The following is a 17,838-nucleotide window of genomic DNA, read 5'->3' on the forward strand; positions in this document are numbered from 1 at the left end:
CTGTCATGCTGCCCCGACAGCTTATGGGGAACTACTGTATGTGCTTCCAGTTTAACTATTGTGACTCACAGATTGGTCATGTAGTGTTCAAAGCATTTCTACGTGCTTTCCTCTTCTTTGATCAGTAGTTGTGATACCAAACAACTGGAATGAAATGAAAGTTGCTACCCTGGGTGCAAAAATTTCTGAAATCTTGCTGCTAAGTCAGCTCAATGATCTGATAAGGGGTAGGTTCACTGCCACAGAAGCATAAGGCGTCATTACCGAGGAGCTCAGCTGTGTTCTGAAGTAGGGCTGATCTTTTCATTCTCTGAAGCAATATTATAAAATACATGCAGCAGTTGACAGTGTAAATCACATCAGTGAGTCCAGACAATGACAGTGTCTAATAAAATCAAGAAATGTTAATAGAGTCCTCTGAAGGTGCCTAATGCTAATCTGCTGGCTCAGAAGGAAGCAGACTCAATAGGACCAATGTATTAGGGCAATGCAATGCAGTCCAGCCAGCACATTCATCTAGATGTGGAGAGCTGTTGCAGTGAGCTTTATGCAGATTTGTGCTGCTGACTGTGGTCATGTTTAAGCTGCTTCTAAATCTAGAAGCATACCCAGTGCAATATAATAAAACTGATGTTCCCAAGATCTTTTCTCATAGCCAGAATTTATGCCTGGATATTTGCGACACTTTTCCCTGCCTTCCCTTCACATTCTGCATCAAACTCCAAGGTCCCTGGAACCATGAGCTCTTTTTGTGGGGTGGGTACTTTTAACTGATTTTGAGCTAGGCTAGTGGCAGTTCTTCTCCAGGGAATTGCTGTTTGCTTTGGAGTACTTTTATTTTTGCAATTTTTTTAATACCCTCTTCCCTCCTTTCATTCTTCCTTTCTCCCTCCCTCATTCTCTTCCTCCCTCTGTCCAACCCTCCATACATCACTCTGGGTTTCAATTTTTTTGTGCGTTCCACCTTGAACTTTTGAAATGTTGGAATGCCTGTTCTTCCAAGCATTGACCCAATGCAGATTTTTTTACATTTGAAGTTGAGAATAGTGTTCTTTCTACCACTATTTTGATGACTGTAGGGATCCATTTTAGGATAGATATGTATCTGAATGAAGAGGTTCCAGTAGCTGCCAGATATCACTGGACACGTTCCCAATACATGCTGTATTCTTGTAATGAATTCTGACTCCTTACTAACCATTTTTAAAAACCCTATTAAAATGATATTAATTGATTATTATTTTTACTCACATCTTGGCCAGCTAAAATCTGCTTCTTCTCACCACCCTTCACTTATATTTCTGATTAATTCAGCTATAGATGGAGTAAATGAAGAACAAAAGGCTGTGACCTAGTGGCATGTTTTATCCAGAATAATACAGAAGGATACATCCTCTGTTTGAGTTGCCCTTTTACTACTGAGAGAAGAAGAATGCTTTTGTGGCCAGGGGCTCAGAACATTAGAATCAGGTCTGATGTCATCATTTGTGGAAGCGAATAAAACGAAGGACACTATTCTGGTGGGTAACGAGTGTCCTTTCTACAGTAGTGTTGTTAGGGGTATGTATGGTGAATTTGATCCCTTGTTCTCCACTGATTGTGGGGAGATTTTGTTGTTAATATAAGGAGTATCTTTTTGCTACTTCTTTCTAGTGTTGGGTTGCTTAGATGTAAGGAGAATTCAGATATTTAGACAAGGCTGGTTTACTAACTACAAATTAGTTTGAGTGTGATAATCCGTTAGGACCATCTAAGCTGTTATGACTATATCTGTTACTGTAACTATTCTAATGTGGTTTTGCCTTCCTGTCTTCAAACAGCAATCTTCAAATGAAAGCCCCAGGCTCCAGCATAGCAAAGCTCTCTGATTAAACCAGTTCAGTGAGTGAGAATTGAGCAGCTTGTCTGCAAATCTATGAGCCAAATAAGATGGCACTTCTTTTAGGAGTTAAATTAAATTAAAGTGGGAGCGACTGCCATGTCCTGGGGAAATGCTGCTTTGTGTCTTAGAAACAACGCGCAATTTCAGTGTTGGAACGGAACAGCGAGGTGAATTCAACAGGAAAGGATTTATCTTTTGAGGTTGCTGCATTAGCTAAAAGTAGGCTTATCTTCAACATGAATTTGTTTTAATCACTTTGGTTAAGTGGAAGTATTTTTTTGCCTTCCTGAGAGCTCTGGCTGGCTGACAGTTGAGATTAAAGTGATGACCATCATGATGAACATCCTCCTGAGGCACCTACACGAACTTCATTAATGGGTTGTGTTGTGGTCTTTTCTGGAACAGAGAAGAGCATTCCCATGAGTTAATGTGAGTCTCCTTGCATTTCCAGCTGGCCCATGCCGATTCGGTGGTGCTCGGCGGCACATGCAGAATGTTCTCAGAGACTCTGTAGAGAGCTCCGATGATGAATTCTTTGATGCGCGAGGTGAGTACGCTTTTTTGTTCTCCCCTCTCCATTTTTTGCCCCAATTTTGCAACAATTAACTAAGCTCCCTCATGGGTGAACTGACAACATTGTCCTCTTCAGACGAAACCTCCATCATTTCTTCTATCCAGGATTTGTGAATGGATCTAAATTTACAGGAGTTTGGTGAGGTGCTGGGGTGGATGAGTGAGCTGCTCTGAACTGACTCTGGCATCAGAAGCAGCATGACACCACCAGTGCAGACGTCATGGGGTCGGACTCAGGTCCTTCCCACTTCAGACAGTGTATGAGGTTATAATGGGAGTGCTCTTGTTCACAGTTCCTGATGAAGCCATGAGTGTCCATGTTACTTATGGCCTACTTTCAAGACCAATGTCTTAGATTTTCTACTCTATCAGAGCTTTCACTGGAGGAACTGGGACCTCTGCTTGTTCAAGGAGCAGTATTTGAATGTTTGTGGATTTCATCACAGGGTATTCTGACTTGGAAGGGACCCACAAAGATCATGGAGTCCAGCTCCTAAGGGAATAGCCCATATGGGAATCTATGGCACTGTGCTCTAACCAGCTGAGGTAACTGCAGCAGTCCATATGTCATCTGTGAGGCCCTGAATCTTGACATGCTCGGTAACATGCCAAGTTTTGTTCTGAACTGGGTGAAGAATCTGTAGGTTGTGTGCATACACAATCTCCTGCCTCCAGTGGGAGACTGGGGCTCTGGTTTTGGTTCTGTTTCTAGGAACTAAGACTTACGCTTATCTGACACATTTAACTTGCTTTTTCTGAAAGAGCTTTCCTTAAATACTTAAGTTGTAATGTGAGAAGTAGTCTGTGTAGTCTGAAAGGCTTGTAATGACAGTCACTATCATTTTTATAATGATTACTTGAAATAAAAAGTCACTGCTATGTAAAGATAATGAACAACATCTGTTACTGAGTTGGTAATCTCCTAATAACAGACTTTTAGTGAGAGATAATAATATGTGATAAATTGCTTCTGTGGATCAAAATTAAATATGCATGGGAGATGTCTAAGCATGAAGAGAATGAGAGATGGTGATCTCTTCCCACTGGATATTCAATGAGAATAGGATACCCAAATTGTTTAAGCTGCATTTAAATCTTAGTGAGTGGAAGAGTTGGAAATAGAAAAGAAATACACCCTATGCTGATTTTCCTCCACACTGCCTTTGTGCTTTGCAATGTTCTACCATGTGCTTAAAATAGCTGTCTTGATGATTTCAGCAATGTTTCTAAATTCCATGTGAAGCTGCTGTTGTAACTTTGAGCACCAAATCATGCTTCAAATTTTTTCTCCAAAAGGAGAACTAATGATGTTTCAGACATTCTAGATGGCGTAGTTTTCTTGGTGTGGGTAGATCAAAAGTGTGACTAGATTCTGTCTTTGCGAGTATGACCAGTTACTGTGCTTGATGGAATATTCTTTTGAATCATTGAGATCCGTTGTTCAGTAATGCTTTGAAGGTCAATTTGATGCCTGCATTTTTGGAGTTGGTGAGGCATGCGTTGTGGACTGAGAACAAGAAATGCAATTGGAATTTGCTGAACATACTGAGTTGACACAAAGTATTTCCAAGTTTAGATTACTTGGTAGTTACCTTGCAAAAATGCTCTTCGAATCAAGTTTTGTTTAGATATATTTTCATTTCTTCATATCCTGTCACTGGTCACCAGAGAGGTTACCAGCACCTCCCTCTCCATAGCTGACCTTGAGGAAATTGCAGCCTGTGAGGAGGTCTCCCCTCAGCCTTCTCTTTTCCAAACTGAGCAAACCAAGGGACCTCAATCATTCCTCATAGATCTAGGTCTTGAGGCCTTTCTGCATCTTGATTGTCCTCCTCTGGATGCTCTCTAATAGCTTTAGATCATTCTTGTATTATGGCAGCCTGAACTCGTCACAGGACTTGATGTGAGGCTGTGCCAGAGCAGCGTGGTACAGTCACCTTCCTTCAGCTGGCTAGGATGCTGTGCCTGATGCACCCCAGGATACTCTTGCCCCTTCTGGTTGTCAGGATACACTGTTTGACTCATATTCAATTTGCCATCAACCTAAACCCTCAGGTCTTTCCCCAGGGCTTCTCTTCAGCCCCTTCTCCCAATTTGTGGGTCAAACCAGGATGACCCCATCTCAGGTCTCCACCAGCGCTCGCACATGCTAAATTTCATATGGCTGGTGATTGCCCAGTGGTCTATTCAGATCTCTCTGCAAGGCCTCACTACCCTTGGGGCAGTCCATAGGTTCTCCCAAACAGCCTTTCAGAAATAAGTGTTTAAATGTCAGGAAAAGAAATGTACACAGAAGCAAAAATACTAGCAGAAGAGGCAGAAGGTGTTTCTACACTCAGAAGCTCTCTTGGTGATAAGGGAGCTCATGTCTTTGGTAGAGGAAAACATATGCGTGGACTGAAGTAATTTGCATTATCAGTAGATTAATTTAAAATTAGCACCAAAGAAACAAGAGGAGTTTGTTTGTGCTGGAGTGAGGGAAACCTGTCCAGGACAGAGGGTGTGCCTTTCACCTCCTAAAAATGAGGTAGTTTGATACCCTTTTTCTTGTCTCCAGCATAACATTTTCTGCAGTATTTCTTACCTATATTTCTCACCCATTCTCTGTTACTTACAGATAGTGCTTCGTCAGTGTTCAATATTCTTGCAGCTGCACAGTGCAGCTGGAGTTGAGTACTATGGGGTTTCTTCATGGGAGAATCTGGAAGCTATCCCACATCCACCCATGTGTAATTTGTACTTCATAGACAGGCTGAAGTAGGAAACAGTGGGCACAGCAGTCGGCACCATTAAAACATAACATTAGTGAGCTGTTTTTGTATTCTGAAAAACAGCTGGGGTCAAATCTCAGTTTCTGGTGCAAATAAGTTTCAGGCTGGCAGCCTTGTAAAGGGAGAATTCAAGCACCTGTGTTTGAGTTGAAGCAGCTGTACATGTTTTGACTGTTGATTCATCTGTCATGGCTAACTACTTAATTTAGTGAAATCCATATGGAAAGGAAGAAGTAATATTATACTGTTTTATATTGCCTGGCTTTCTTTTGTTTCTTGCTTTCCATGTGACATGCCACTGACATGTGAATTTTACAGTGTCAACATGTAAAATTATATTTGATGCAGGAAACTGCCTTGTAATTTAACTCTGATCACAGAGTTAAATATGTACCTCTGATCACAGAAAATGAAAATTACAGCTGAATACATCCTCACAAAATTGTCAGAATATAAAAATCCATGGTTGACAGACATTTTTTCTCAGATTTGAAAAGCTGCTCAGAGAGCCCTGCACATTCCCATTTGGCCATTTTATCAGACTTCCACAACAGACAGGAAAACACCCCCATACTGATCTCCCCACATGCCTGCCCCACAGCCTTTAGGCTGAAAAAAAAGAATCTTCTGTTGCACAACCCTGGAGGCACTTGTCTGCGATTTGTTTCAGTTCTTTTCACTGGCCTTCATGTCTGCTGCACACACCTGCCAGTGTTAAGGGCCATCGGCTGTGTTGCTGCTGCTTAGTCTTCCAGCACCAACACTGGACTTTCCTCAAGAAGAACAAAACAGGAAAACAAAATCTACAGTAGAGAACCATTATCTACCATATTTTTTTTGTGGGTAAAACCTGTCAGCCAGACACTCACCACTGCTAGACCTTAAGGAGGTCTTGAGGGCTGTTTGTTCTACACTGCTGCTAATTTGATTGCTTTTCCATCTGTATTTGTGCAGTTGCACTGAGGGGCTGATGTGAGGCTCAGGGTGCAAGACGCTTCTTGTTACTTAAAAAAATTGGCAGGAGGAACAGCAGTAAAGACTAAGCACAAAAAATCACTGAAAATACCCACCACACTCAGATGGATTTTGAAATCACATATTGAAGGGAGGAGGGAAGAGACCAAATCCACCATGGGTCCTTCCATTTCTCCTTATAGAACTTCAAATAAATCAGCCTCTGAGAGAAAGTGATGAAAACCTGCGAAAAAGTCTGTGCTAAGTGGTTGATTCTCTCTGTGTCAGGGAGCAGCTGAGATTGCATCACGTCTCAGGGGGCTTTGCTGGATCCAGGTTCTCTGATAAATCTGATAAATTACCTGTATCACTGTTTGTTTATAAAGGTATGACTGAGGGAAAGATAAGATGTGGTGGTGACTGTGAAGTGATTTATACAGTCCTTTATACATATCCATCTTTCTCATTCTCCAGTACCAAGATCTCTCTAAATGAGAAAGGTACATGTGAGAGAACATGAAAGAACATAAATTTTTGATTCATTTAGAGGCCTACTGCAAGGTAGGTATTTGAGAATTAGTATTTTAGCCAGAAATGCTTTGGCTAAATTATTCTGTGTTTATTTGCATATTAGAGCCATTCTCTCTATGAAGGGCAGTAAGAGGACAGAATTTGACCCATTCTCTGAATCTGCCTTAACAAGTAAAGAACTGTTATTACTTATTTTACTTACTTTTTTTCTGTATACTTGCCCTAGGTACAGAGACCATTTTGGGTTGTATCCAGCCATGCTGAAGTGCTTTGAGTAAATTTATTCAGAAAGGAATAATGCACTGTTCTTGCCAAATAGCCATTAAATTGAAGGAAAATGTTTTCCTACACCTTCTAGGCCTCTTTGGTTTTGGGTTTGTTTTTTACAAAAGAGAGTTAATATCTATCTACAGGTTGTGTTTTGTGCTTTCAGTTTTTCCTACCCCACTTCCTGAATGGGATCTCAATGAAAGAGGTGCTTCTCTGTGCTGTGAGTTGGTTCCATTCCATTATGTCTGTGTGTTCCTAGATGAAAATGTAAAGCTTTACGTAGCACAGGTGGCTTTGATAAAAGGGCAAAAAATATTCTTGGAAAGTCTTGAACTGGTCTGTGTGTCCACGCTTCTCTCTGCTCTGCCTTTTAGATGTTCTTCAAATTAAAAAAAGTAATTAAAACCCCCCCAAACCAACCAACCACTCTAAGACTCAGTGATTATTAGAGACTGTTTTACAGCAGCTGCTCAAGAGAGAGAAGATTCACAGTCCTCTCTTTTCCATGTTTTTCCTGCACATAGTCTGTGAAGCGTATAGGATCGCTAAGAAGCATATGAGTAGACAAGGAGCTTTCCTGGACAGTCCTGCATAACCTGTTCTCTATTCCCCTTAGAGCCTCTAATGAATGTTTGTCTCTCGATTACTAGTTTTCACCCTGTTATTTTTCTTGTTTGTCACAGCAATTTATTCTATTCTTTTTCCTTTTACAGAAGAGGTGGTGGAAGGAAAAAATGCTATTCTCATAGGCATGAGCCAGTGGAACTCAAATGACCTTGTTGAGCAGATAGAAACTATTGGGAAGCTTGAAGAAAATCAAGGTAATGTTTAGCTTGTATTACATAATTCTTAAAAATTAACAAGAACATCTGACTACTGAAGCAATTACTTTTTAGATACTATGTAAATACTCTACACAAGTAATGTCATTTTACAGCATCCCATAGTTAAAAGATTTACATTGATATGTAAGTAGCATTTTAGTGCTGAGAAATGAATTGCAGTGATCTCTTTCAGGAGAAAACTTTGGCAGACCAGGTAATACAAATTTATTGACTTCAGTGGGAAGTCAGTGTTGGGCTCCACTGACCAACTATAAGAGAGATTACAAGACTAAAACTTATTTTTTCTTGTATTCAACGTGTGAGAGACTTCTTGTTGTCATCAGGTTATTTTGCTCCTCAAAGTCAACGAATTCTTATCTGGAATTTCTATGGGTACACATACTTTCACGTGTATTTGGGACCATTTTTATATAAATATGTGCGTAACTGTGTACCACTGAAAGGAGTGGGAAATGGGCACTGATACACTAGTAAGAATTTGGGACTTAGGATAAAGGCCTAAGCAGTGTTATTGTTATTTTGGCTCCTAAATTTCCTAGCTGTTTGAAAATTAAATTGCCTTTTTGACTTCAGGGAGAGAGAAAGACCTAGCTTGCTTCTCCGTTGGTGATATGGGGCTCAGGCATAATGGTGCTTGTTAATTAATCTAGCTTTAAAAATAATTTAATATACTTGTCCATTTTAGGAGGCTTTTCTTTATTTTTTTCTTCATGTAGTTAATCCTGTATATTACAGGAAAATACCTGTTAACAGGTTTATTTAAGTAAACAGGTGTATATATAAAAGTAATATTTATGTGAGTCACAAATTTGTTGATTACCTACTATGAGAATGATTTATTTTTATAGTATTTAGCTGACAGGTAGACACAATACACGCAGTGTATTTACAGTTGATAAATAGGCAAATAGAGAAAAAAAAAGTCAGTTTTACATTTGCTTTTAACATGATATCAAGGATGATTTATGTTGCTTGATAACTTATTCAGAGATTCAATGGCAATTTTTAAGATACACTATAGATGTTATACCTGTTGTAAATATTGCATTTTCTATGCTACAAGGTACCAATATTATATCTATTAGGGAGTTAGTCTTCTTAATAACTCACCAAGAACCATGTATCCTTGAATTCTTGCAGAAATTTCTCTACTTCTCCCACGTCTGGCAAAGATTTAGAATGGGTTTTTTTTTTTTCATTTTAGCACCTTTGTATGAGGATGGGTTTGTTTAGCTTTTTTCTTCCACACTGGCCTTTGTGTTGGACACTTAGTGAATAGTTTTAAGAGACTACTTTTAAGGGTTTCTGCTGTTCAGAAACAAGGCTGATAATGGGCTGGGTTTTCTTGCATTATGCAATCGAATAACTGCCACAGAGAATGCGAGACCCAGGGCTGCATGGGAGATATGTGCAGGAAGGAAGCAGTCCTCTGAGTTACATTCCATCTTTCTTCATACAAAGGGTTTCTATTTTCATTTAAGCTAATTCTCTGTGATATTTTGCAAAAGAAATCTGTTCTTTTCCTTTTTTCATTTGTGTTCACACATACCTGTTACAAACTTTAGAACCAGCATACCGGACTCAAAACAGCCAGTGGATTGATCTATGCTAAGATATACCTGCAGTGTCATACTGTGTCACTTGTGCAGCCATTGTACTGCTGGGTCACAGTTCGTTTTGCTGAGTTTGACTGTTCTTAATAGAGATGTCAGACAAGGACTGAAGGTGTTGAGAACTGGGCTAGCAGAAGTCTGAGCCAATATTACACGTACTCTCATTTAGCCAGAATGTGATTTTACTGTTTCAGCAGTGCAAAAGCAAGCAGAGTTCTGTTTGTAAAGCACGCTGACAGAAATCTTCTTAGCTGCACTCTTGCTAAAAAGAGAAAATAACATAAACAGCAATCAAGCTGAATTAAAAGTTCATACAACTGCATAAATTATGTTGATGCAGATGCCTTTCTTGTTGAACAAAAGCATTTTCACACACCATAGTTAACGCATTTAAATTCATTCCTGGTGCAAAGTATTCTGTCAATTACATTAAGGGAAACTGCATGTACTCACCACTAGGAGCAAATACAGCCTGGTGGTTTTCAGTCCTCCAGCTATCTTGAGATCATATCTTTACTTTAAATATATATTGTTAGTGTTTCTAAGTTTGAAGTTATTGTTAGTTTGTTTTTATATAGTGCAGTAAAGGTGAGTTAAGGTAAGGTGAAGAAGACTTTTCATATAGTTTGAATATATGAGTATATGCTTTATATTGCATCACTTGAGGTTTTTTTATGGTGGGAAATGAGATTTCTATACATGTTAATTTGCAAACCAGGCAAATACTTGTTACAGAAAAAAATTTCATTCAATTCAAGCTAGTAATCAACATGTAAAGTTAAACCTTTGTCAGCATTTCAAAAGGTGAAATCCTGAGGAAAAAATGCTGGAGTATGCATTATCCTTGAGGTCAAGACATGTTTGTTTGAGATCAAACCTGCATAAAACTTGAAATAAAGTCACGTGAATACTAGGGTTGTCCTTTCTCCCTCAATTGCTATCTCTCGTTATATTGGTGTTTTGTAAATGTGGACTTGAGAGCTGCAAAGTATTAAAAGAGCTTAGCATACCATTTCTTTTTTCTTTTCTCTCACACACACAAATGGTGAGAGAATCCAGAAACATCTCGAATGAAGAACCACAGAGCTCCACAGGGAGATAGTAAATGTTTGCCAGTGCAGTTGGAGTTTATCTGTATTTTTATGATTCAATCTCCATATACAGCTAGCAAGCTTTTCAGCTCTTTAGCCTTCATTTTGTCACCTCTTTCCCCCCCCTTCCCTCAGTTCATTTTATTTTTCTAAAGAGTAGAAGAAACATGAAGCTTCTAAGGAATTGGCAATGCAGCTCAATGCCAGGATACCTGGGCTTTGCCAGCTGACCAGTGTCACATACCCATGGACATAAATCAGCTTTAATTACACTGAACAACAGTGTGAAAAAGGCTGAGCTGTTCTGCAGCTTTAGTTGATCAGATTGCCCTTCCTGAGGTGGTAACTTCCAGGCTACGGAATTTTACTTACTTCTGCCTTCCTAACTGGTGAGCAGAAGCAGTTGGCATTTTGTGGGTCATTAACACAGACAAAACTACTGTATACCTTTGTGCAAGCTACATTGCAATATCAGACCTCTTTTTTTCATCATATCTAATAAAATATACAAGCTTGGAAGTTTTTCTTGCATTGAGCTTCTGTTTTTTTTCTGTGACTGCCTGGTTTTCTGCCTGTCCTCAATGAACCAACAACTATTGCTGGACAGCTCTGATTCTTGGCCATTTTACCAGAAATGATAGGACAGGTCATATTTCAATACAGCTGCTGAATATCCCAGAACCAAGTTTGCGAAGCCAAGATTTCAGAATTTAGCAAATGCCAAGCTTGAGATCTTAATGTGATCTTTATCAATTTCCTTTGTCTGTTTGCCCAGACACACTGGTTTTAATTACTTAGTAGTTTGAAAGTAATGGATTGTATTTATCAAGTTTGTTTACTGTCCTTGACATGGGTAGAAAGAGAGCTTTTGTCTTTAGCAGTGGTGAAAGACGTCTTGGAGGAAAGTTTGTCTAGCAGTGAAGAGAAAGTGCTTGTACATCTTTCTTGTCTGTGGATAGCTTTTTCCTACAAAAACTTCCCTTAGAAATTTAGAGAAGATGATCTTCAGAAACACATATGGATGTATGAGTAGGAAGGTTGAAATGGTTGGCTTAGATTATGTATTAAAATCACAGTAGCAAGATATTTGCAATAATGTGAGTTTGTGGTGTAGTTGTGGAAAAATAGGTAATTGGCCTGCTTTTGTTTGGTTATTTCTTTTAAGGAAAAGAAATATGCATCTTTGTAATATGCAACAGAATTAGGTAACATCTGAAACTTGGTGTTTACAGTCTCTGATTTATTTTTTTTTAACCGTGCATTCTTGCACAGGTCATGGTTCTCAGGAGACCATAATTTCTGTCTTTCACCAGAAGGTGTAATTAATCGTGGAGTGATTTGGGTTGGAAGGGACCTTAAACCCCATCTCATTCCAACTCCCTGCCATGGGCAGGGACATGTTCCACTAGCCCAGGCTGCTCCAACCTGGCCTTGGACACTTCCAGGGATCCAGGGGCAGCTGCAGCTTCTCTGGGCAACCTGTGGTAGTGCCTCAGCACCCTCAGAGGCATTAATTTCTTGCTAATATCCTAACTAAACCTACTCTCAGTTTAAAGCCATTCTCTCTTGTCCTACCAGTGGATGCCCACTGGCCTGCTGAAGAGACAAATCAACCAGGCTATTATTCAAGGTCACAAGTCCTGCCAGAAGTGGGCTCCTTTCCCTGGGCTCCAGGTTACAATATTTATCACAGTGTTTCCTTCTGCATCCAGTAAAGGATGGAGATTCTCCTTGGCCTTCTTTTTATGGCTGATATGTTTGTAAAATTTCATGTTGTCTTTTATAGCAGTAGTTTTAACACTAAGTTCTAGTTGGGCTTTAGCCCTTCTAGTTTTCTCCCTGTGTAACCTCAAAACAGCCCTGTAGTCCTCCCCAGTTGCTTGCCCCTTCTTTCAAAGCTGATGCACTCTCTTTTTTCCCTGGAGTTCAAACCAAAGCTCTCTATCAGCCAGGCTGGTCATCTTCCTTGCCAGCTCAGCCTGCATTTTCCAAAATGTTAATATTACAGAGACCCATGCATACACACACAAAAAAAGTGAAACAGGCAAAGCCCCAATGAATCTTGACTGTTTCTTTGCTTTAAAATTTAATTTATTCACAAAAAAAAAAAAAAAAGGGCCATATTTGGTATTTTTGCAGCAAATAAACAAGCAAGCGAACAACTAACAACGTAATTTCTGTAATGAAGCTTGCCAGAGATGATGACTATTTATTTAATACACCCAAATTAAATTTTAAGAGCTATTAGAGCTATTAGTCAATTTTGTCAGCAACATGCTACTATTTTACTCTGCAAGTCCAGTTGATTAAATTAAAATGCTTCAAATTAGGAGGAATTCTCAGGTATATTGACAAAATACGATTTAATTTTTAGTTGTTTAAAACATAACTGACTGTAAAATGCCTGTGAAATTCACTTTTCCTGTGCTTCATATGCCACACATACAGACTGATGGATTGCTTTACTGGTTACCAGCAAAATATTTGGACATGATCAGCTTTCACAACTGGAAATTTTCATATCAGGTGAGTGAAAGGCCTTTCTTTGTCCCATTGCACAAGACTAGATTAAACAGATTTTTTTCATTTTTGAACAAATCAATTGTCTATCTGGAAAATGGTGCTGACAGGGACATTGCTTTCTTTCTGGGAGTAATTTGAATTGCTGATTTAGATCAAAATTATTCTTCATGTCCACACCATTGCAAGATAGTGGTTTGGAGCTGGTCGATGCTACTCTTGTGCAAGTTGTACTTGGTCTGTGTATGGAAACCTGCAATTCCTTCCCTTTCTGCACCACCTAGGATTGAGCTTTTTGATTTCTTCTGATTTTTTTTTTTTTTTTTTAATTACAAGCTTTGTGTTTCTCGGTAGACCGTAAAGTGCTTTTGAATTCATGACATGCCCTATGACTCCCCACTGCTCTAGGTGTCTTTATAACTTCCATTTAAAAAAATAATTCCTGACATTTTAAGTGCAGTAAATGCATCACTGAGTGATGATTTCTTTTTCCCCGCTCCAGTATCATATCTTTTGGATCTCATTTGCCCCCTCGAGAGTAAGGGAGGGAAAAAAAAGGCTAGTTTATATGTGCAGCAGCCAGTTTCTAAGAGTGTCAGGGACAATTTCTTGTTCATTCCTTCAACTGCTCTTTCTGTTCTCCTGTCATAATATCCAGAAGGCACTGAACAGGACTTGAAGACTAGAGTAATGTTTTTGGTTAAGATTGATACACATCTGTGGAATAAGCTAATTTATAAAATCCTAGAATATCTCAAGTTGCAAGGGACCCATAAGGATCAAATCCAACTTTCTGCTCCTCACAGGACTACCTAAAGCTAAACTGTATGACTACATGGAGCTTGGAATTCATGTTTTCTGTTGTCGTGTGTGCACAAAGCTGCTAGAAAGACTTAGCTCAATGACAGTGATTCTTCTGTTTTGATAAAGTTTGGTTTTGTTTTGAGCAGACTGCACAACTAGTAGCTTTTTAGAGTGCATTAAGCTCCCAGGAATTGTGTTAGGCATTCCAGAGCATTAAGCATGTATTACAATGCTTTTGTCTTGTCCCAGATTTCTTGAATTTCTGGTTAAGCCAAAGTAATGCACAAGGTAAGACAGTACCCGTCAGAAGGGTAGGATACACTGACAGCTGCTACAAAAATTTACCGTGATCTTTCCCTGTACAGAATTGTAGAGATAGGAAAGGGAATGAGGAAGTAATTGTTAGTTTATTACTTTGTAGGGTATAAACAGGTTTTAATTTGGCTGCGGAACTGTACTGCATTATCTTTCCATCAAATTAAGAGTATAACTAGTCTGGTATTATGGAGGAATATTACTGTGAGAGAGAAGTAATTAATCAACCTTAGGAGATTTTTCTTCATCAAATATTCAGCTGCATTGTTGGACAATAGGTACAAGTCTTACACGTAAGAGGAAAGTTTAGCTACATCATTCTTCAGGTTGATGCTTTTACAGGAGAAAGCCTGTAGCCTTTCTAAAAACTGTCTATTGTTTCTTGTGAAATAAAATTAATCCCAGTTTAAGTGAATGATTGAGGCTGTACAGTTTTTTAATACGTATATATGCTGCTTGGTTAGGAGCAAAGCAGAGCCTGCAGCTCTCTGTGCAATGGTTAAATGCCTTTTTGACAAGAAGAGATGCTAAGGTGCTAGCAAACAGCCCTGAGTTAACTACCAGTATGACAGAAATTCAGCTGTTAATTTGGTCTTTAAGGTCAGTTTTTTCAGGCAAGATTATTGAATTTTTGTCCCTTGTTCTTCTTCCTTGTACAATAGTATATTTGTATAATTTCCCTGTATAATGATGGCTAATTTATATATTTATTTCTCACTTGGTTTTTTTCCTGTGTGTAAAATAATTCAGCATAATTCTATGTTGGTTTTGTTTTGTTGAATTTTGCAATTCTAATGTTTAAAAAAGGTGAATTACCAGGTCAAGGCAATAAAAAGAAAATGTTTGAGATATACTAAATTGGGTGTGAATTAGCATTCTCCACTTCAACGGGAAGGGTTAATTTTTTGCATTGCATGATTTAGACGTTTTGTTAAGTGACTTGTGAATTGTGATGTGGGTACTAACCCATAGTGTCTGAAATTATGAGCTGTGTTGAGTTGGAGCCATTAAACTCCCACAGGAAACCAGGGTCTCTGTGCAAGACTGGTGCAGACTGTGGTGTCTTTAGTGAGTTCATCTGGTCTCACTTTTTGTTGGCTCACTCATTCAGTCCTCTTTGTTATACCTGCCATGTATCTCAGAGGTTCTCCAACATTTATACAGTAATCAAAACACTCAATATAACAGAAAAATCTGTACGCCCTCATGACTGCTGCAACGAGTTTTACCTTCTTACTAGTGTTTCTCCCTCTCTCTCTCTCCTCTGAGGACTGCCTTTCCTGATTTTGTCCTCAGTAAATGTTCTGTATAAACAAACTGCTCTTCCTTCCCTCTGGCAGTGTGTGGTCTGCCCCTCCTCGTCATGCCCTCCTGGAGACATATAATTAATTAAGCGGTGTTTTTACATAGCTGACTGTAGTGTTTATGCTGCTGTTAAATTTATTGCAATAGCATCTGCTGCTGCCTATTAATATGAAGAGTGGCAAACAGAAAGTTTGGCTTAGTGAACAGTAGAAGGGAAGGATGGAAACTACAATAGTCATCAGCATTGCAAAACACATCAGATTGTTCATATGTAAAGAACAGATTTTACTTTTAGCTGCAGATTTTAGAGAAAAGCAGTGAATTGGATTTCTGCAAATCACCACTGTTGGCAGTTTATAGTCGGGCAGGTTACTAGTGTTGTGCAACTACTTGTGATGCCGTATGTTCTAGAATACAGCTCAGAAAATGCATGCAAAATGGAGGAAGCCTAATCTACCTGCTAAGATTTTTTTTAGCTAAGAGCTGAGTCCTGCTGCAGAGAGCATTGCTTTCCTTGCAGTCTCTCCCTTTTCATCTTTTAATCTGTATTGAAGTCCAGTCCACATGCTGAAATCAGCATATGTTCTTGCATCGTTTTCATTGAGCCTAGAGTTTCCCTGACTGCCATTCCCATGAAGAGGATCATACCATCTGCAGGTATATTGCCTCCTTTCCTTTCCCTCTGTTTTCCCAAGTTTGACATATCTGTGCTTACACTAGCATTACATTTGCTATGGCATTTAAAAAAATACTTAACTGATTTTTCTCTTCAGAAGTTGATTTTCACAGGATTCTTGCTGAGGTGAAAGTCATGTTCTAAAGAGAAACATCAATATTGTTTGTTCCAGTGGTGTGGTTATGTTGTTACATGAATTCAGATTATTAGAATGCAGAAAGTCATGTATACCATAAAGCTTGCTGGCACTTCTTTGGCCAGTATTGCAAGATTGGATGTGTGAGGGAAGAAAGGAGAGAACAATTCCCTTGATATCTCCTTGGTGCTGAGGCACATTACTCTGTTCTGCTGTGCTGTCCTATAATGCTGAACCCATTATTGATGGAATCCCAGGCGAGAGCAAAACAAGAGTCAAGAATTGTGGAAAATGCCCTCTGACATCTCAGGAGCACAGCTACATGGGTGTGTAATGGCTGCAGTCTACAAATCTAATGTGTGTGTAATGGCTATGTACCACAGCATGACACTAAAGATAACTTTGTGAATCTTATTTTTACCTGCAGCTGCTTTCTCTGAAGAACAGATACAGTTATTTCTACTGGTGTTACCAGTATTCTGTGGGAAAATAAGATGGTTTCAACACTGCCCAAAAAACAGCATCCTGATTTTTTTCTTTTTTAATTTTTTTTAGTAACATTCAAATAAGAGTAATTGCAGATCATCCTTCAGTTCTGGGACAGAGAAGTGACATTTTGTTCAGAATATATTAAATTTAGTGTGTGATGAAAACTAAAAAAAGTGATCGTCTGTTTCTTAAGCCTACCAAATAAAAATTAATTTTTGTTCTATAGTGGATGTATCTTCAGTTTCTATCGAGAGTTGTTCTTTTGTGATGGAGAGTTTCTACCTACACAGCCATGGGAAGGACTTTTCTTTGTGAAACCCATTGTTTTACATGTTGTCATTTGTGGAATTGTGTATACAGGCACTTCAGAAGGCTGGCCTGTGCTATTGGCAGGGAGGTCTGGTTTTTGCCTTTAGCTCTCACATTCCTGAGAGCTTCACACATTGTTCCCAAAGGAGTGACTGACAGCTGCTTTGCCCCAGCAATGACTCTCTATGAGCTATTGCAGTTAATATTTCTTCCCTAATAAGCTGAAAGCAGGTAACAGTTGTGACCCAACCTCTTTGGCAGAACAACCATCTGTGAATTGCCCTGGCAAGGAACTGAAAATGAAAGATTGTATGTGAAATTTGAAAATAACTCATTCAAAATATTTTCATTCCTCAAAGGTAAGATGTGGCAGTGTACTGCAGGTACATCTAGCACAGAGAATGAACTAAAGCAGATATCTTTGCTGTATATTAAAAGCCTGACATTTTTCTGTTCTTTTTATTCCCTTCAAAACCAAATTGTCAAATGCCATAGTTGGAGCACCTGAAAAAATAGAGAATAGTTGCAGGGCTCTTACTTTGTAAGAGCTTACTTACTGCTTCATCCGTCAGAGGAGTTAAACATTATTATTATTCTTAATGTATTAACTCTAGTTGGATTTAGCATAACAGCATTTATAATTCATGAGAGTGAGAGACAGTGCTGACAAGTTCTAGAGTCTTCTTAGTCTTCTGTGAAAAAAATTTTTCACAGAAAATCAATGGGCAGGGAACGGCAGCACTTGCAGTTTTAT

The 17,838-nt window shown here is 39.0% G+C and overlaps 1 protein-coding gene across 1 annotated transcript in view; it reads left to right on the forward strand.

The window, feature by feature from the left end:
* PITPNM3 (PITPNM family member 3) overlaps positions 1 to 17,838 on the forward strand; it is a 51,502-nt gene that overhangs the window by 5,940 nt on the left and 27,724 nt on the right. Inside the window, exons 2-3 of the mRNA XM_066333645.1 lie at positions 2,334 to 2,429; positions 7,695 to 7,802. Coding sequence (XP_066189742.1) covers positions 2,334 to 2,429; positions 7,695 to 7,802 — 204 coding nt within the window. The remainder of the gene's footprint in view (positions 1 to 2,333; positions 2,430 to 7,694; positions 7,803 to 17,838) is intronic.

The sequence above is a fragment of the Sylvia atricapilla genome, chromosome 20 (genome assembly GCF_009819655.1).
Source record: "Sylvia atricapilla isolate bSylAtr1 chromosome 20, bSylAtr1.pri, whole genome shotgun sequence".
NCBI classification, from domain to species: domain Eukaryota; kingdom Metazoa; phylum Chordata; class Aves; order Passeriformes; family Sylviidae; genus Sylvia; species Sylvia atricapilla.